Source organism: Temnothorax americanus, unplaced genomic scaffold (assembly GCF_048541705.1).
Source record: "Temnothorax americanus isolate GAGA-0224 unplaced genomic scaffold, ASM4854170v1 Scaffold102, whole genome shotgun sequence".
Classification (NCBI taxonomy): Eukaryota; Metazoa; Arthropoda; class Insecta; order Hymenoptera; family Formicidae; genus Temnothorax; species Temnothorax americanus.
Genome location: NW_027509234.1, coordinates 167,314 through 188,445, shown reverse-complemented (window position 1 = coordinate 188,445; position 21,132 = coordinate 167,314). Strand labels below are relative to the sequence as shown.

The window sequence follows — 21,132 nt, the reverse complement described above, 5'->3', positions numbered from 1 at the left end:
GGGAAGCGATAGCCGGAGGGTTCTACGAACACGAGTTGTTGCGCGTCTCCAATTCCGACGTCTATCTCGTGGAAAAGGTCCTGCGTAAGCGCGGCAATCAGGTGTACGTGAAATGGTTGGGAATGGACAGTTCGCACAATTCGTGGATAGATAAGGCATCTGTATTATAACAAAAAATATTTAGACACACAACGTGTACTTTATTAAGGTAGTTCGATGATGAAAGGCTGAGGTCAAAACAATGTTTACAATTTTTTATTTATATGATTATAAAAAGAATAGAATAACGCATCGCAAAGCTTTATGACAACGTAAAAAAAGACCATTAGTAAGTAATTTTTTTAGGTTGTAAAAATAATATTTTACCTAAAACAGATTAAAATAAAGTGTGTTAACGCGTCGCTTGACTAGTTTTCAACATTAATTAAAAAACTGTACGGTGGATCGTGTTCACCTTCAACTATAGGCTTTCTCATTGTGTCCTCTCTTCATCGATATATATCGTTTGAACATTCTTGGCAAAAGATTTTTTTTCGCAGACTTGTGTTATTCATAGAAAAAAATACCTCTTTTTTTCCTATTAGACCAATGTTAAAATCATTAAATGTACATAATTTGAAAGTGAATTATCTTTTCTTCTGGGCTTAAGCGATTCATGAAAGTTCATTCTGTCGATATAAAACATATCATTTTTTTGGCAAAAAGTTGTTTCATCATCGAACTACCTTAATAAAAAATTGTACACATTCATCGGAATTGATTTTTTTACTATACGATAAAACCATTTTACGATAAATGGGATTGAGAGAACATGCGTATGAGAAGACGCGAGTAAGATCGAGAGAGAAAAACGTAGGTGGGATAGAGCACATGGAAATAGGAAAAAATTGACATCGACGCTCATTTTCTATAATATATTTTGTATATATTTATAAGGTAATTTTTTATGAAAATATAAAAAATATTATAAAAAAGTATTATAAATAGTATTATAAAAAAGTATTATAAATAGTATTATAAAAAAGTATTATAAAAAGTATTATAAAAAGTATTATAAATAGTAAGGTTTATTTTGATTCCAATCTTCAGGCTTCTCCTCATAGAGCTGGAGCCCGAAGAGACGCGTCAGGTCAAAAACATCCGCCACGTGGTAAATGGCCGCGATGTCTCGGCGGTACGACGTATCTTACCACAAATAATCGACGTCTTTTCGTTCTTCAGGCTCCTCCTCATAGAGCTGGAGCCCGAAGAGACGCGTCAGGTCAAAAACATCCGCCACGTGGTAAATGGCCGCGATTTCTCGGCGGTACGACGTATCTTACCACAAATAATCGACGTCTTTTCGTTCTTCAGGCTCCTCCTCATAGAGCTGGAGCCCGAAGAGACGCGTCAGGTCAAAAACATCCGCCACGTGGTAAATGGCCGCGATGTCTCGGCGGTACGACGTATCGTACCACAAATAATCGACGTCTTTTTGTCGCCACCGCTTCTCCGCTTGTGTCCACGCTTGTAGGTCTTTATTAACGTAGCCCTTTACACTGATGTGAGTTGAAATAACATGCTGAAAACACACATTATTGAATACTGTATATATGCTTTTAAAAATTATGTATGCTATTAATAATGAACATACTAACCTCCGGCGGGCAAAAGACCAGAGATGTCTTCCCATGTAACTGCATCTCCCGCTGTATCGTATCATAAATGTGTAACATCCCCGTGCCCGGAACGTCTATTACCCACTAAAAATATTTTATAAAAAATAATTTATTAAAAATAATTTCATAAACATTTTTTATCACACACCTTTGGTAGGAGCGTGGCATCTATTGTTTCGTCATATCGGAATATCTATATAAAAAAAACATGTTAAGTGTGAGTTACTAACAGATAATTAAATAATTCTTTTTTCTAATTGTATATTAAACATGAGTCATTCATGTATACGATAATTACAAATTACTTTTTTCCCTACTTATATATTTTAGAAAAAATATTACTTAAACGACTCACTGTTGACGTGCCGAAATGCACGTGTATTTCGGCTGGATTCTCATTGGCACCTTCCTTCTATAAAAACAATTATATATAAATATTTAAAACATCACACGCGCACAAATCACGTACCTCAAATCTAGTAAAATTTTTATATTCGTCAAACGTCCTTTCAAATAACGTCTTCTCATGTACATCATGCTGTAAAAAATTAAACGAAATATATTATTAGAAAAAAAAACACACAAATATAACGTACCTCTGGAATGAAATTTATATACGTCGCCGGAATAGGCTCGCGAACGTCGTCAGGCTATAACAAATTATTTAATAATATATTGGATATACTAAATCGTATACCTTATATAATATGTACTCACCTTCATGTGCACAGGCACCTCAAATGTTATATCGTCAAATAGGTATCTCATTTGCAAAGATTCCTCGTATGGAGTGAACGTAACGTTCATCCCCATTTGCAGAGGCACCTCTGCAATCTTCAATTTGTCAACTTTTATGTACTAAAAATAAAAATATATTACACAAAATTATTACGCAGAATTTTTTTATTATTGCGCAACACAAAACACTTACACCGTCACACGGATACGTTATTTGCAAACGCATCTTGGCACTGTCACTGTTCAAATGTACTTTTTTTAAAAAAGACTTCGCGTCGCTGTCTCAAAAGACTGTGGATTGACTACACCCAAGTCTAGTCGGGAGTTCTTTATATATCGAGGCAGTGCAACAAAAGGAGGATATTGCGGTAAACAAAATATACTAAAAATAGCATTTTGCATAGAGGAAAATATGCGTTTTATTAAACCGACTCATACGCCGGGATCGTCGACGCTTTTTTTCCCAGCGCGAGTGAGCGAACGCGCGTGAGATTGGGTGGGATAGGGAGCGATAAATGGAAACACGATATCGGTGACAGAAGCGTATATCTTTTTTTTTTACATATTACAATTTTATATTTTTTTACATATTACAATTTTATACTTTTTTTACATATTACAATTTTATATTTTTACCGCGACTTCCTCCTCCCCGATATTCTACGCGTCTTTGAGGAATCGTCCACGAATAAAGAAAAAAAGTATGAAATAAGATATATATTTGTCTCGAGATACACATGCGCGTATCTATATGTTTATTTATCCAATTTATAAGAAAAAAAACACGCGCGATATCCGTCCGCGGCGAGCAATTCGTCGCACTCTTTCTGCATGTTATCCAGAAGGGCCTTTCACCCTCGGGAACACAGAATTTCACTCGATCGAAAAGACGACGAGACCCGCAGGTGTAAATCCTACGTAGCTTCTCTCCTCCGAACACCGTCTGATAATAATAATGATGATATTTGAGCGACAATTTACGCGTATAATCGTGCGCCCTAGCGGAATTTACCATCGTCGTCTCTATCCACGCGCGCTCGCGCACAGTTCGCGCTCCGATCTCTCTCCGCAAATGATGAGTCGTCAGATTCCATCGCGCGTCCTCCTTCAACACCACCAACGCACATGCGTTTGACGATAACGATGTTTCGAGTCTCACCGATTCTTCGTCCAAATCCGACGAGAACGCGGGCATGGGCTCGTAACAGCGCGATTCGCCGTCTGATTCCTCGGGACGAGTAATAACGGTGATCGTTCATTCGCGAGTACGCACATTGCTATTGCTACATTATCACCGCTGTCGGGTCTAAATCAATTAGACGTATAAATACCGTCCTCTATTCTTTTCAAATATATTTGGCAATAGAAAAACCTCCAGTTCGATTGGCGATCGGCGATTCCGATTTCGCGACGGATCAGATATCTCGTTACGTCGACTCTCCACGAATCCGATCTGCAACGATTCCTCACGAGCGGTTCGCTTATTTTTACAATCGGTTTTCTAATTTTTATAATTAAACACCGGTTTTTGCAAAGTTCTACGATCGACGCTTTCCCTCGCGGGAGGACACGACGACCGCTCGCCGCGTCGCTCGAGAAAAGAAAAACAAAAGGAGGATGCGACGCCGACAGCGACCTTGAACTCTCTCGGTCTCTCTCGATACGTCGGTAAACCGCGTCCGGCCCGTTGGGACGAAGAAGCGCGCGATCGACGCTCCCTCTCGCGGGAGGACGACTCGTGATTTTTGCCGTTTAAGAAACGGGCGGCCGGAAACCACGTTCGGCCCGAGCGACGCGACAGTACGCGCCTCGCCGCGATCGACGACGCTCCCTTCTCGCGCACCGTCGGTATCGCGGTACCCCCCTTTCCCCGCTCCCCTCCAGAGTACCTTGAGGCAATGAGGCCAGAAGTGAATTTTTTCCCCCACTACTTGTCCCCCCCCACTCTTTTTCCCCCACTCTTACCCCCACCAGCTGCTCCTCCCGGACCCCCCTCGCCCATCTCTTATGGCGTTCTCCCCGCGGGGAACGCGCCCCCCCCGACCCCCGCAATTTGGCCTGAGGCCAGAAGCATATATTCTTTAGCTACTGGGAGCACACACTTCTGCACAACGCATAATGCGTAAGCATAAGAAAATTGATTGGTCTATTTTTTTATGCACATGTATTTGGACCAATCAGTTTTCTTATGCTTACGCATTATGCGTTGTGCAGAAGTGTGTGCTCCCCGCTTTAAATCCCGATATAGATGAAAAAAGAAACAGAGAATCTTCCGGTAGAGGAAGAAGGCCAAGATGCGCTGGTCGACTACGACAGCGATAGTAGCATCATCACGGTAATAGAAAGAGAAAGAGATAGCAAGGAGACAATAAGAAAAGATAGAGGTAAGAGAGTATTTTTTTTGAAAATAAAGTAGTCTAGAAAATAATATATATATGCATTCAGAGAAAATAAAAATAGTAATTTTAAACTTCCGTATAGAAGAAAAAGATAAAAAGGAGGAGACGGAAACAAGAGGTGTAATCCCGAAAAAGAACAGGCCTAAAGTCAGAGAGAATATAGATGTGACCAGAGCATGGGAAGAGAACCGTCCAGTACTGCCAATTGGAACTAAAATGTTATATGAAAGGCAAGAAAAATTGGTCGCAAAAATGGACAATTCGATGCAGATGCTGGACAAAATAATGACGAAAGCCACCGAGATGATGGAGAATATAGTGGAAGTCTCTCGTTTAAACTTAGAGAAAGAAAGAGTTAAACTTAGACGTTTAAAGGAAATAATAAAAATACGCAAAGTTCAGTACAGAATAATATAACAACGGTTAAAGAATTAAAAGTAGAGTCTAGAAAGAGAAAATTAGATGAAGCAAGAGTTTGTTCCGCTGAAAAAGATAGAAGTTTAGAGACAATTAAACGCACTATAGAAGCAGAACTAAGCAGTCAAAGGTTGCATATTAGAAGAGAATATAAGCTGACGCAAAAATCCAATTTTGATCTTTGGATGGATTATTTAAAATCCGAATTAATGAATAACGATTTATTAAATGTAATAGATTCAAACATTAAAAGTCCAGAAAATTTTTCCGAATTAAAAGTTGCTAAGAGAAAAAGTCTAGTTAGAGATATAATAATCAATCATTTAGATGAAAATTATCATAAAAGGATTTTACATGAGAAAAATCCAAAAGAAATTTTGAAGAAATTAAGAAGTTATAAAAAAAGTAAAGTAAACGTTACTCATGCATCGGTACGAACTAGACTCTATTAAATTAAAATGAGAAAAGACGAAAAAATAAGTGATTTTTGCGAACGCTTCGATTCAATAATTAGAGAATATGAATCATGCGAAGATGCGGTATCTCTCGCAGAACAATAAATTAGATCTGCATTTTATCAGGCTGTGTCAGTTAATGTATCAGAACTGAGAAATGTAGATTTGATTAGAGGACAATCGAATCTTAAAGAAATGACAATAGATGAAATAAAGTCTTTTATGATGCAGTTAGAGGCAGAGAAGAAGGGCGAAAAATTAGAGAAAACCGAGAAACCCGAAATCAGGGTGCAGAGGACGGCCGTAGAGGAAATAAAGTGCTACAGGTGTAACAAGATGGGCCACATGGCAAAAGACTGCCCGTTGGCAGCACTAGGGGCCTGGTTTTGTTACTACTGTCAGGAAGTCAGAGGACACAAGGGTGACAGCTGTCCTAATGCTGGAGCCCAGGCGAACAAATTTAGAGGAAAGAGGTATTTAAATAAAACCGTTAATAAAAATATAAACAAAAAGGGTAGATTTGCGCAAAAAAGCACAAAAAAGTAGACAACAAAGGAAAAATAACCAAGATACAACCAGCTAAGAAACTTATATTAACAAAAACAGCAAAAGAAGAAAAATCAGAAGAAGGTAAATTACGCATGATTAAATTAATTAAAGATAGAAAAAGTTCGAAAGAGTTAGTCAATTTTATTGTAGATTCGGGTGCTACGGATCATATTGTAAATAAGAATATTATTCTGTCCAATTTCGAAAAATGTAATAATAGAGTTATTAAATGCGCGAATAAGAATGAGCTTGCAGACATTTTAATAGATGGTAAAGAAGATCTTTTGTTGCTAACAAATGAGAAAGAAAAGAAAGTCATTAAATTAACAAATGTAATTGCAACGAAGGAAGTATCTGAAAATTTACTATCTTCAAGAAAGCTGGCTGATGCGGGGTTCAGTATTTATTTAGATGATAAAGTGTTTAAAGTTCACAATAAACTGACAAATAAAATAGTTTTTGAAAGAATTTATGAGAAACCAAATTGGATTATACAATTTGAGGTTAAAAACAATAATATAGAGGATAATGAAAATGTAGAATGTGTTGTGTACAGATGTAGAGCAGAAATTGTTTTACATAGTGAGCTTCCTGAACAATCGCAGACAAACACACAGAGCAATGAGTTATCAATTTCGGAGAGAGAATTAGACGAAAGAGACAATGTTGGCTCTGCGATTGGGAGGGAGAATAAAGGAGAGCTCACAAATGTGAACGAAAACGAAGATATAGAATACAATAATGCTGAACTCGAACAAGTCATTAAGTTAGAGGATATACAGACAATAGAAAATATAGAAGAAATGTGTGAAAGCTCAGTAATTGAAAAAGTAAAGAAACTAGAGAAAATAAATGAGGCAATGTTATGGCATGTTAGATTAAGTCATGCATCGTTAAACTACCTAAAACAATTACAAAGAGTAGAAAAGAGATTAGAGAATGTGAAGTTTGATAACTTCATATTAGAGTGTGAAGTATGTATAATGGCAAAGATGGCAAAATTGCCGTTTAAAGAAAACAGAGATAGAGCACAGAGACCACTACAGGTAATACATACGGACATCATGGGTCCAATAAAACCTACATCCTATCCAGGACAAAAGAGGTTTATAATCACTTTCATAGAAGACTATTCTAGATTTGCAAAAGCCTACTCTTTGAAGACAAAAGATGAACCGGGAGAGGCTCTAGAGAAATATCTAATATCCGCCAGAAATTTACTAGGAAAAGAGGAAAAGTTATGCTATGTGAAGTCAGATCAAGGCAAGGAATTCACGGGAGGTGTTTTTAAAGAGGTATTAATAAGAGAAAAGATAGAAGCCATATTTGCGCCACCGTACACTCCAGAACATAATGGAGTTGCAGAAAGGTTCAACAGAACATTGCAAGAGAAAGTAAGAACATATATGTTCGACTCGGGATTACCAAAGACTATGTGGGAGTTGGCAGTTGACGCTGCTGTGCATGCGTACAACAGATCTCCACACAAAACTATAGAATACGAGATCCCGTTGAAAAAGTTTTCACCAGAAACGAGTTGTCACTTTGAGCAAATAAAGAGATTCGGATGCATTGGATATGCAAGAGTACCAAAGCCTACGTCGAAATTCGATAAGAGAGCTATTAGAGGTGTGTTGGTGGGATATACCGACACTGGATATATACTCTGGCATCCAAGTACAAGAAAATTCATAGAATCCCGACACATTCGATTTAATGAAAAGATAACATATAAAAATGTATATCAAAATAGTCAAACAGAAGAAGAAAAAGACTCAGACAAAAATTGGATGAAAGAATTCGTAGAAAATGAGAAAAAGGGAGAAAAAAATTAGAGATTCCTGAGAAAAGGAAAAGAGGAAGACCGAAAAAACAAACAACCCAATTAGAAGAACAGAAACAGAAGGTCAAACGAAAGGAAAGTGAAACTCCAATGACTAGAAGTAAAACCAAAAGAAAATTAGAAGATAATGGAGACACTGATGTGCGGAGAATAATAGAAGATATTAGCTTTACTAATTGTACTACTGTGAAAAATATTCAACAGAATATAGAGAATAAAGATGAATTGAGTCGATGTCTTATGGCATCATTACATAGAGAACCCTCGACATATGAAGAAGCGATGACAGGCAGCAAAAAAGAAAACTGGAAAAGTGCTGTAATAGAAGAACTTGAGTCTATGGAAACCAATCAAGTATGGACGCTTGTTGATAGACCGACAGAGATGATGGATGGTAAACGAGCTAACATTATAGATTCAAGATGGGTATTTAAGAGAAAATTAGAAGCAGATGGATCAACCAGATATAAAGCAAGACTGGTGATAAGAGGATGTAAAGACAAAAATGTGTATGATCTGAAAGAGACATATGCACCGGTTTCAAGATTGTCTTTGGTTAGATCCATATTGGCAATAATAAACAAGTATAATTTATGTACCTGTCAACTAGATGTGAAAACTGCATTCCTGAATGGAACCATAGAAGAAGAAATATATATGGAAATTTCAGACGGAGTAGAAGTGGATGAAAACACCAAGAAGACTAAGGTGTGTAAATTAAATAGAGCTTTGTATGGATTGAAGATAAGTCCAAAAAGATGGAATAAGAGATTTTCAGAAGAGGCTAAGAAACTTGGATTAGAGAATGATCTACATGAGCCATGCCTGTTCACGTGGAGGAAAGAAGGCAAAATAGTAATAATATTACTTTATGTAGATGATATGTTAGTTGCAAGCAATGATCTGAAAAAAATTAGAGGAAATCATAGAGAAGTTGAGTAAAATCTTTGAGACGAAGAATCTTGGAGAACCCAAGAATTTTCTGGGAATAACAATAGAACGAAACAAAGACGAAAGATATATGAATATTCATCAGATGCAATATACTGAGAGCGTACTGGAAAAGTTCCATATGAATGAATGCAAGCCTCAGAGTACTCCTATGGTAACCAGAAAGATGAGCAACAAAAACAAAACGAGTAAATTAGAAGAAAAGAACATTGGAAAGGAAATTGTAAGAGTACCTTATAGAGAAGCAATAGGAAGCTTGATGTATCTGGCGAATGCCACACGACCTGATATAGCTTTTGCAGTAAATTATTTAGCAAGGAAACAATTAGAGCCTGCAGAAGAAAACTGGCAAGATGTAAAGAGTCTTCAGATATCTTAGAAAAACTGCGAATCGAGGATTAATATTTAGAGGTAAAACAGACGTGTTAGAGTCACTAACAGACGCTAGTTTCAGAGATTGCATTGATTCTACATCCACTGGAGGATATATAATCAAACTATTTGGAGATGTGATAGCATGGAGAAGTCATAAACAGACATATGTTACACTCTCTACTTGTCAGGCAGAGTATCTAGCAATGAGTGAGGCCTGTCAAGAAATAATCTCGTTGGACAAGTCGCTCAGATATGTTGTTGAAAGAACATTCTTGCCTGTAACAATATGGTGTGACAACAGAGCAGCAGGAAACTGCACTAAGAAAAACGGAAGTCACAAACTTAAAATGTTTGATGACAACTTAGAGGAAATAAAGAAAAACTTAAGAGAAAGAGAAGAAACTGTAAACAGAAAACATATAGCTGACACTCATGGAGATTTTATCAAACAATGTGTTGATCAAGGGAAGGTAAAAGTCGAATGGATTGAGACCAAAGAAAATTTGGCGGACATTATGACGAAACCTTTACCTTTAGAAGCATTTGCATATCTAAGAGATAAGATAATGAATAAAGAGTCTAAACAAAATTAGAGATTAATTTTACTCGATAACTAATTTTTGTTGTGTTTCAGATAAGGACTAAATTTAGAGAAGGACCGCGGATCGCTCGGGAGGGAGTATTGAGAGCTGGGCTTTAAACGAGCGATGCGCTCCCGCCTCTAGAGAGGGCAGCTCCTGTGTGGCGCGCGGACTAAGCGCCACTCGTGCGGTGCGTTTGTTGTCTGCGTGCGGTCGTCACGGTCGTGTGCATAAGAGCCTCGACCATCATTGAGTCAAGACGTGTTGTGTGTTGTTCTTGTGAATTGAATAAAGAGTTCCTATAGCATAAAGAACTTGTACAGTCAGTGTCCTGTCCATCTCTACGCATCTCGCGCATCGTTCCAAGCAATCTAATTACTACAATTCAATTAGTTAGTCCTGATTTTTGTCACTACATCGAAGAAATTGGATCCTATATATGACGTTATGTCGTTGATGAAAATTTTTGAATTAGTTTCTTACATCCGTATTTATGATATATTCTCACATATACATTTAGACATAGTATTTGTACTATTCAGATATAGAGATTAAAATAATACAATGCTTATATGTTCATTGTTTTAAAACAACCTAGCTTCCGAAGCGCGGATTTAGCTCGCGGCCGGTCAGGGTTCGGAGTAGGCGCGAAGGAAGACACAAGACTCGGTTAAAATATAATAAAACAAAATAAAGTATTTATTCAATTACGCGTGGATACATAGAGATGCTCGCGGGAGCGGTAAATATGTACAAAAGATCGCGGTCGTTGCTACGATAGCGCCGGATTACAGCGATCGCGGAGTCGCTGGCTACGTGTGATAGATCACGGGCGCGATTTATAATGGCGGTGAAATGCAGATATCGCGGAATCGCTGAATACGTGTAATGGGTCGCGGGCGCGGTTTACAAGATACGTGTGATAGGTCGCGGACGCGATTACAAGATACGTGTAATAGGTTGTAACCGGACGGTACATGGGAAGACACGAATCAACGCGGGGTGTCCTTGAATCCAACGGTCGCCACTCGGTTTGACCTCTGATATACCGAGAAGGTAAGTATCTATCGAATTTTCAATCAGACTAATTATTCTTCTTTTCAGGTTCCTGCCACATGAGGATCATCGCCGTCGCCGTCCAGGATCGCCGCTGCCACCGTCCTCCAGGATCAACGAGGGACTTCGAGTGATCGACGCTAATGGATCAGGTATGGTACAGAAGGTAAGTCCAATCGAATAATTTTCAAGAATTTTTTGACAAAAGATTGTATAATTTATTCAATTTGACTAATTTTCATTCACAGTTGTTCACAAATATCGAAGTTACACAATCTGTCGGACGATCGCACGTTCGGGCTGACACGCCCCTTTTCGTTACGACGCACAAGATTTTTCGGCACTAATTCGCCGTTCGCTTATGTAAAAGCGACAATTAACGCGTTTCGCGGGCGTTCCCGGTTGTTATGGAAGTTACGAGATTACGATTTGCGCACTCGGATTACGATCGCGGGACTTAGCGCGACAACGAGAGTGTATGCGAAATTACGTGTTGCTCCGTGAACTATCCCCGAGAGACTGCCTCGAGTGGCCCGTCTCGCTTGGCCTCCCTACCATCGGCTATTTGGCCCCCACTCCGGCGCTCTCTACGACTTTCTCCTTCGAGAAGCTTCCTAACTGCGCAGTTTGTCTCGGTAATTTTCCACTCCGATGTTTACGCGGGTCTACATGGAAATTTCCATGGGCGTTGCGCTCGCGATGCCCTGCCGTCCTGACGCCAAGGTAGTGGTTTTCCACTATTTCGAATATGTGTCCGCCGTTGACGCGGACCTGTGCGCCGATGCTTAATTCGCACGCCTTTTATGATTCCGGGCGACTTCCCCGGGGAAGACGTCCGGGTGACGAGCACCACGTCTGCCGAAGTCGCCGACCCATCCTGACGTGTTCTTGGGACCTGGTATCCCGCTCTCCGAGGTCTTTCCTCGGCGATGACGTCCGCGTCGCAATCTACCGGACGGTACTCTATCTCGCGACCCGATCTTCGGACTTCGACGGCACGCGGTACGGCGCTTCTCTTGACCCTCTCCGTTTGTCAGAGCAACTCAGTTCTCGGAGATAGCGCACCTAGTGCGAGTCCGCGGACGGTACGCTAATTTGTCTCCCGGTTGTCTGAGTTCGACGGCGCGCGGTACGGAGCCTAATTTGGCCCTCCCTTCTCGACTGAGTTACTCAGTTCTCGAAGATGACGTAGCTGGTGCATACTTCCGGACGGTACCCTAACTCGTGACCCGGTCGTCGGATCTTGACGGCGATCGGCCCTGTCTCGTCCTTGGGACATCCCCTTTCGCCACGGGCGGTTTATCCTCGCAGATGACGCACCCTGTGGAACCTCGCGGACGGTTCTCTACCTCGCGTATCCGTTATCGGATCGCCGCGATTTTCGGCTATGTGACCTTCTCGTGTCTCGTAGTTTCGTCAGGCACCGCGCGATATCACGCCCCAATCGCTTTCTCGTAGATTACGGACGGTCCGCCATTTTCTATTCTCGCGGTCAAAATGCGATCTTTTCTAGCTACGGTTGCTTCCCGGGCTCCCCGATTCGATCAGGGACCGTTCATTAACGCGAGAATCTTTAATTAAACGAAATTGCGGACGGTCCGCCATTTTGGCTCCCCTTGGTCGGCCCTCGTCGCTGCTGCGTTCTTGCTGTCCTTGATGGTCTGGTTTGTCGTCAGGGGCGGCTTCCACGCCGTACGGGCATCTGGTTCGCTATACTTAAATCTATGATCGCGTCGGATTATATTATGTAGGTAATTTTCGCGCCTGAGTTCGCGTTCCCCTAGCCATAATTTTAATAACGCTTGGGTCCTAGACCAATTGAGTTCCCCCTCCTCGGAACGCGGTGTCGAAATCTTAAATCTAGTTTGGTTTTCGTTCACCGTTGTCTCCCTCGGGTCGCTTGGCAGTCCCAGTGAAGCATACGGCTGCATGTCGCGGACGCGGTTACAATACCGGTATCACAGAGCGTGCGGACGCCTGGTAAAGCGATGATGCACGGAGATCGCGAGGTTTCGCGGATCGGCGGGCGTGCGGGCTCGCTGAGGTATTTCGGCGCGGGTGACGCGGTATCGCAGGTTTGGATATCGCGATTGGGCGTGATATCGAGCGGCTAAGACCCTTAGCGGAGATAGAGAAGTACTCTCTATTTCCTGGCGCCTCGATTCGTGTAGGCGGGAGGCGGCACCGGGTGGCCAAGACCCTTGGCGAGTAAGAGAAGAACTCTCTTACCCTGGTTCACTCCGGTGTCACAGGTGTTCGTATGGGATTTCGAGTCAACCGCCTAGATACTTCACTCGGCAGAGGCAGAGAGCTCTCTCTACCTCCGGGTTGTTCGACTGTGGGATTTCGGGATCCGTGAGCAGCGGAATTGGTCGGATCGGTTTGCTGGCTCACGGCAGAATCTAAAACCTAGCAACATTGCTCGGTTTATATACGCCCGCGGTGGCGTGTCGGCGTGGCGGGGGTATACGCGACGGCAATCGCGCGCGCCGGGATGGAGCGGTGGAGCGTTCGGGAAGTACGGCGCCCCGACGCCGCGATTGCGTTCGGTGGCTCTCGGCCGTTTTCGGCACCGCTCGGCGCTCCGAGTCGGTTGCCGCGCTAAGTCCGTTTGCGGACTGATACGCGAGATGACTAGTTTAAAAAAGGGCACATCGTGCCTTGTCTCGCCCGGCGGGTGTTCGGCCGGGCGGCATCAGGCTGATGCTCGCCGGGAATGATGCGTTTTGGGGCGCATTGTTACAGTTTTATTATATTTGTGAATTCTAGCTTTCAAGCATAGATAAATCATTTGAAACGTTGTATTCGATAACATTTAATTAGCCTATGAGGAGCTGATGAATGCTTTAATTTACATAATAAAAATAATATGCCAATAAAACTTATAAATTTTGTTAAAAATCATTTAAAAATAATAGTGTAATTTGCCGGTTCTGCTTTTTATCGTTACATCGAAGATATCGGACCCCATATTTAACGTTACGTGATTGATAAAAATGCTTTGCTTTTTTATATATGCTATACAAATATATATTTGTGAATCCTAGCTTCTGCAAAGGTATAGCATATATATAAAAAAAAGCAAAACATTTTCATCAATCACATAATATCAAATATAGGATCCGATTTCTTTGATGTAACGACGAAAAGCAAATCCGGCAGATTACTATGGTTATTAGATAATTTTTAATAAAATGTATAAGTTTCATTGGCATATCATTTTTATTATGTAAATTAAAGCATTCATTAGCTTTGTAGGCTAATTAAGTATTATTGAAGTTAACGATTCAAATGATTATCTACGCTTATAAGTTAAAATTCACAAATATAATAAAACAATAAACATATAAGCATTGTATTATTTTAATCTCCATATCTGAATAGTACAAATACTATGTCTAAAAGTATATGTGAGAATACATCATAAATACGGATGTAAAAAATTAATTCAAAATTTTCCATCAACGACGTAACGTCATATATGGGGTCCGATTTCTTTGATGTAATGACAAAAATCAGGACCGGCCAATTAAATTATTGCTTTTATTAAATTTGACCGAGATTTATGCGTCTCATGAACGAATCGTTCTCATTATATGAATTGAAGCGTTCATTGTCTATTCGTAGGCTAGTTAAAAATTTGCAGTCAACATTTTTCATGTAAATTTTTAAAATCTTATCTTCAAATTTTTAACTAACCTACCACCAGATAATGAACTCTTTAATTTATATAATGAGAACAATATGCTCATATGTGTAAACCACATAAATCTTGGCAAGATTTAAAATAATAATAGTTTAATTGGCCGGTCCTGATTTTTGTCATTACATCGAAGAAATTGGGCCTCACATATGACGTTACGTCAGCGTCGTTGATCAAAATTTCTGAATTAATTTCTTGCTTCCGTATTTATATATTGTATTCTGACATATATTTTTAGACATAGTATATGTAGTATTTTTAGATATGGAAATTGAAATAATACAATTCTCATATATTCATTGTTTTATTATATTTGTGAATTCTAGCTTCCAAGCGTAGATAATTCTTTGAAACATTGGGCGCGTTCAGCAGACACAACTGTTGAGTTTGTCTTATTGGTCACGTTCAGCAGACCAAGCCGCTGAGTAGCAGTTGAACGTGATTGGCTCTTACTTTTAGAACCAACTAATCAAGATAGAGTGTTGATAAGACGAACTCAACAGTTGTGTCTGCTGAACGCGGCCATTAACACTCTGCGTTGTTCGGATGATTCTAAAAGTAATAGCGTTTTTCATTTGCAGAACTAGTGCGTACTCAGTGCACATTAAAGCCATTGGTACGTATTCTGAACGCATTTTTATCGCTATATAAATACGCGCATTTAGCATATAGTTTACGTTACATGTACTATAAAATTTCAGAAATAAATGCGCGTATTTATCGATAAAAGTGCGTTCCGAATACGGGCCATTGTACACTGATTTAATTTTTAACATTTAAAGTACAATGCAAATATTTTGATTGGGCGCGTTCAGCAGACCAAGCCGCTCAGTAGCAGTCGAACGTGATTGACTCTTACTTTTAGAACCAACTAATCAAGATAGAGTGTTGATAAGACGAACTCAACAGTTGTGTCTGCTGAACGCGGCCATTGATAAAATACCCAATACATATTTTATCAAATAGTACAATAAAGAATATTGAAGCTTTCGTGACTTAACCTATTTATATTAAACATACATACACCTTAAGGCCATTACACGTAACAAAGTTTTAGTCGTAAGGCCATAAGGAAATAGACCAATCACGCTCGATTATTCTTCGAGCGCAAGGAGAATAATCGACTGTGATTGGTTCATTTTCTTACGGCCTTATGATTATGGCTAAATCTCTATGTTACGTGCACTGGCCTTTACTTTTATTACTTTTGATTTGTGTACGACGACTTTAATGTGCACTGAGTGCGCACCAGTTCTGCCAAAGAAAAACGCTATAAGAGCCAATCATATTCAATTGCTACTGAGCGATTTGTTCTGCTGAACGCGCCTAATCTGTGATTGGAGTAGACCTTCATATTCCTTGGGTCTAGAAAAATGTACATACCAATGACAGTGAGATCTCATAACTTGTGTTTTCTGAACGCATCTCGCAGAGCGGGCTGTGTATAGCTTTTGAAGGGCAATCGGTCGGTTGCAATTGTTTTGATTCTTTTCATTGATGTATTACGTGACCGTTATAACCGTAAATTTTGTGTGGGATTTCATATAATAGAAGATACACATGTGCCGTGGTAAGTATTTCATAATTTTTCTTGCTCTACACTATTTTAGTTTTTATTTTTATCTGACTATATTCTCTTTCAAGTTTTCTGGCTATTAACTTTATTTGATTGAAAACTGTTTTTCACGATGAGATTAGTATTTCATAAAGGTTATAGCACAACTCTCGACAATCTCGACATAATAATTATCTCATATGTAATAATAGCTTATGTTTCGAAGTCTGGCGTAGAATTTACATAGATTTATTTTAAGATATAAGGCATTACGCCTGCGATTTAGACTTATGTGGTCTAAATACACGTTTTATATACCTTTATGTATTATTTTGTGATACATCATAATTTTATTCAATTTTACTTACATGCATTTTTTTCATGAAATTAAAATAATAATTAGATTTTAACATTAATCTTTTATGAGATAAATACAATAAACAACAGAATTCTGTAAACTATATATTTAACATATACTTTCCATAAAAGCTTATTTAAATTATTCGAGCATTTAGAATGTTTTATACCCAAACCTCTTACATAATTTTGGGTACGTTTTTTGGGTTTGGGTACGTTTTGGGTACGTTCCTCAGTAAAAAACGCTTTGTAAGCCCTGCGGGGAAACGCAATAAATACATACATACATACATAGAATGTTTTATTTTACTATAAGTGTAAGAATTTTTACTCATACTTAAAAAAAATTTATATACATATATGTACGCGTGGAAACAATAATGCTTAGCCATCTGAAGTTAGCTATGTTTCAATTTTTGTATACGATATGTCACATGTACTATAGAAATCCCAGAGCTCAAATAACTTGAGACTATTATTGTCCCAGTGTGTACTTTCAATAGACTTGTTTTAGTTATTCAATCAATTTAAAATGGTTTATCTCAACACGAATAAAAATTTGAATATTTTAATCTATATACATATACATACATGTACTAGAAGCAACTGTTATTGTTTTTTAAAACATACAGTAATTAATTTAAAAAATAGTACTTGATTTTTTAGGTCTCCAGTTTGAATTAATAAAAAAATGTTTGGATTGGTTTTATTCTCTGATAATGTTTATTATATCTGCAAAAAAAACAGATATAATAAAAGGGAAGAAAGTTTGCAGAATCAAATACAAAGATGGTAAACGATATGCTGGCAATGTTATTGCCTGCCATGGTATGTAAAACACACATTTTATATATTATACACAATATATTATCTATTAATAAAGCAAGTTTTTTTTTTTAAGTATTGACATGTTTATTTGTACAATAAATAGAATATATGTAATAATGCAGTGTAATCTTAATCTGATGTTATAATTATTCTTATAATATATATTTTTTATGTTGGTTGCATAGCATTTAGTTAATGTAAACTAATATTAATTTAAGCATAAATTTTTGTTTTCTGTAAAGATTATATTTACTTACTACAATGTTAATTGTACTTGACAATTAACTTTAATCAAAGCATTTAAAAATAGATTAAGATGCATAGTTTTTTGAAATGAAAATTCAGTAATGTTAAGGCCATTGCACGTAATAAAGTTTTAGTCATAATTGTAAGGCCATAAGAAAATAGGCCAATTACAGTCGATTATTCTCCTTGAGCTTGAAGAATAATGTTGTGTGATTGGTCTATTTTCTTACGGCCTTACGATTATGATTAAAACTTCGTTACGTGCAATGGCGTTTACTGTATTAAAGTGTTATTTGAACATTTAAAAAATTATTTTATTACTATTTTTGCTGTTACTAGATGAAAAATTACATTAAATATTTGTTCACATTTATATTGAACGTCTTTCCTTTAATTACAAAAAATTATGAAGTATTGGTACATATAAAAACTAAATTTGAGGACAAAAATGAGATGGAAAATAAGAAGCAAGATGGTAAGTAAAATATATTATTATAAATTTAAAAGTATATGTGTAAGAGTTAAAAAGTAACATTAATGTTTCCATTTTTAACTAAAAATACTGTTGATAAAACAAAACTTAAAGAAACTACATTAGAAAACAAGAAAAGTTTACACATTAAAAATATACATCCAAAGGTTACTAAGAAAAAAGGAGAAGTGAAGAAAAAGAACAAATTATAATAAAAGATACTAGTAATATACAAAACCATGTTTGCATTATATTATTATTATATTATTATTTCTATTTACAGTTTAACTGATATAAAGTATGTTTCTTTTAGTATCAAGATGTAATTATAAAAAATTACAACAAAGTACTACTCGTAATGAAAGTAGAAGTCTTTCTAATAATGTGAATAACAATAAATTAGTAGATAAAGATATGTTTAAAATCTCTGTCCAACAAACATCAACTATAACAGTAACATAATATCAATGTTATAATTTCATACTCAACAATATAAACACATATGTAATATAACATATGCTGTATGTAATAATTACATTGTTAAGTATGAAATTAGAACATTGATGGTATATTATTGTTAATTGATCTTTACTGGATAATTATATTGATAGATAAATTATATTAATTTTACTAAATATTTTTTACTATTTTTACACTTTAGTACAATGTTATTTTTAGTTTATATTTATTAAATTCTTTATTTAAACATTATATTATAGAGTAACATTTTTAATTTGGTTTATTTTATAATTATTATATGCTTTTTTCAGTGTCTATTGATAAATGCGACATACAAGAGTTAGAACAAATCGAAACGAATATGGAAAACAATATGGATACAACAAACGAAGAGATTGCAGACAAAGTGCTTGAAGTTTCCCAGAATATTGGTACGAATACTATTAGTCCATTAAATTTACCTTCTATTTAAATTACGCTCCCTAAACTTTAATGATTGTTTTCATTAAAAATAATTGTTCCTTACACTTTTTAAATTATAGCCTTTATTAATGTTAATCAAAAATATTTTTTATTTAACAATATTATTTCTTAGCGTCTGCTGACAAATACGATACGGAGGTCAAAAATTCTCAAGTGTGTGATAATGAATGAATGAATAAATGTTACAACATGTTTCAAACATCTAATTTAATTTTAAAATGATTAGTATTTCAAATGAAATCAATCTGTGCTATTGTTTTAAATAATTAGTATCAACAGAATTAAATTTACACTGTGAGGATATAAGTAGATTGTATAGTTAATATTAAAAGAAAAATTATTATTTTAATGCTTTGTGTACATTTTTTTTACAGATTCATTAGACTGTGAAGAATCTAACATACGTGAATATAGTGAATATACAGATAAAAATATATCTTTATCCTCTCCTTCTCAAATGAATCATGAGGTTAAAAAGAAACGTTCAAGTAAGTGTAATTTACAAAATATAAATATGTCATATTTGTGTTATACGTTTGTTTTTATTATCTCCATTTAGCATCTCCATTTGGAAAATGTGTTCGTCGACGTTGGACAGAAGAAGAGAAAATTATAACCTATGCAGCTTTTAAACATCACATTATTTCTGGAACTCAACCTTCTTTTAAAGAAATCCAAAAACTGAAGGATGAAAACCCCCATGTTTTTGCCAACAGAAATTGTGCGACTATTAAAGCATGGCTGAATAATCAGATGAAGAAGAAAAAATAATAGAAGAGAGAACTATTGTTAGAATCTTTGGATTTTGAAATTTTGGACTGTACATGTAGGAAACACATCGCCTCAAGAACTTATGTCTCTTAATAATTAATCCCTTAGTCTTAGAATATTTCGCAGAAAAGTTGGAATATGGAAATTTTGATTATACATATATTTTATATATGTATATTTTTTTTATATTTGATTATATATTTCATAAAGCCTATTAAGGGGATGCTAAAGCTAAGGCCGAACTTCCTCGACGTCGGTAATGTCAACTCTGTCAACTAAAGCAAAGGCTATATATAATATGTATCTAATTATTATGTGTATGTTTATAATTGTCTGATTACAAATAATAACAGTAGCATAATTGAGAATGTGAATTAGTATACATAGTATGTATTGACGCGGGTACTTATTAGACTTGGCAATTTACTGCATCTCTTGCACCTCTAATAATTTTTTTCTTGTAATGTAAATGAATGATGTAAAATTCTTTCAAAGGATCTATCCATTCTTGATGGGGTAAAATAATAACTTTTATAACACACAAATGCAATAAATATTAAATATATAGTATTAATTTATATATAACTAATTTTATTCTGTCTTTATATAGAAAAATATACCTCAGTCTTAGCATCAGAGTAGAGGGTAACGGCAGCTGATGAACAGTATAGATAACAAAACTGAATAAAAATCTTAATTATTATAACATAATCCCAGTAAACCAGTTTGTAACTGTTATATAACTTAGGGAGCACATGGAACTCTTCATTAGTACCTATACTTTATTCCTGTAAAAAAATTTTGCGATCTATAAAGCCGTTTCAAAAAACGAACTTTGACAGATATATGTCGTATAGATGCCTCGTTATACAAGGACAGATATCTCTCGTATTATTCCTTTCTCTCCTATGTATGTACTTTGCATGCACCCATTTATTCCTCTTTCTCTCTCTTTCTCTCTCTCTCTCTCTCTCTCTCTCTCTCTCTCTCTCTCTCTCTCTCTCTCTCTCTCTCTCTCTCTCTCTCTCTCTCTCTCTCTCTCTCTCTCTCTCTCTCCATCCCTGTCCCTCTCTCTCTCTTAGTACACTGGGTAGCGTACACTTAGTATGGTAAAATTAGGATTTTTTGGAAGTGTGATGTTAGGATTCTAGGGTAAATTTGAAGAAAGAAAAACGATAATGTTATTTAGGACAAGAAACTATATTTATTATATTTCGTTGATAAAATGTTGGGAAA

At 36.9% G+C, this 21,132-nt stretch overlaps 2 protein-coding genes and 1 pseudogene across 2 annotated transcripts; 2 read left to right on the top strand and 1 right to left on the bottom strand.

The window, feature by feature from the left end:
* Nucleotides 1-1,040: 1,040 nt before the first annotated feature.
* LOC143902976 (uncharacterized) lies at nucleotides 1,041-3,939 on the bottom strand. The gene is made up of 8 exons (XM_077416267.1): nucleotides 2,590-3,939; nucleotides 2,376-2,516; nucleotides 2,255-2,308; nucleotides 2,128-2,196; nucleotides 2,014-2,070; nucleotides 1,807-1,851; nucleotides 1,638-1,742; nucleotides 1,041-1,561 (listed from the first exon to the last, which is right to left on the bottom strand). The coding sequence occupies exons 1-8, from the start codon at nucleotides 2,620-2,622 to the stop codon at nucleotides 1,319-1,321; spliced, it is 747 nt and encodes a 248-aa protein (XP_077272393.1). The 5' UTR covers nucleotides 2,623-3,939; the 3' UTR covers nucleotides 1,041-1,318.
* A 705-nt stretch (nucleotides 3,940-4,644) lies between these two features.
* Nucleotides 4,645-7,507, top strand: LOC143902732 (uncharacterized; annotated as a pseudogene).
* A 9,802-nt stretch (nucleotides 7,508-17,309) lies between these two features.
* Nucleotides 17,310-20,663, top strand: LOC143902968 (uncharacterized). The gene is made up of 5 exons (XM_077416255.1): nucleotides 17,310-17,465; nucleotides 18,051-18,186; nucleotides 18,954-19,073; nucleotides 19,500-19,613; nucleotides 19,685-20,663. Exons 1-5 carry the CDS (start codon nucleotides 17,427-17,429, stop codon nucleotides 19,894-19,896), a joined length of 621 nt encoding a protein of 206 aa, XP_077272381.1. The 5' UTR covers nucleotides 17,310-17,426; the 3' UTR covers nucleotides 19,897-20,663.
* Nucleotides 20,664-21,132: the final 469 nt, after the last annotated feature.

Excerpts from the sequence above, each read along its gene's own strand:
- LOC143902976 (XM_077416267.1), bottom strand. The coding sequence starts at position 2,622 with ATGCGTTTGCAAATAACGTATCCGTGTGACGGT. Across the intron at positions 2,517-2,589 it reads TAACGTATCCGTGTGACGGT|TACATAAAAGTTGACAAATT; the intron begins GTAAGTGTTTTG and ends TTTTATTTTTAG. Across the intron at positions 2,309-2,375 it reads AGGTGCCTGTGCACATGAAG|CCTGACGACGTTCGCGAGCC; the intron begins GTGAGTACATAT and ends AATTTGTTATAG.
- LOC143902968 (XM_077416255.1), top strand. The coding sequence starts at position 17,427 with ATGGTAAACGATATGCTGGCAATGTTATTGCCTGCCATG. Across the intron at positions 17,466-18,050 it reads CAATGTTATTGCCTGCCATG|ATGAAAAATTACATTAAATA; the intron begins GTATGTAAAACA and ends TGCTGTTACTAG. Across the intron at positions 19,614-19,684 it reads GGTTAAAAAGAAACGTTCAA|CATCTCCATTTGGAAAATGT; the intron begins GTAAGTGTAATT and ends ATCTCCATTTAG.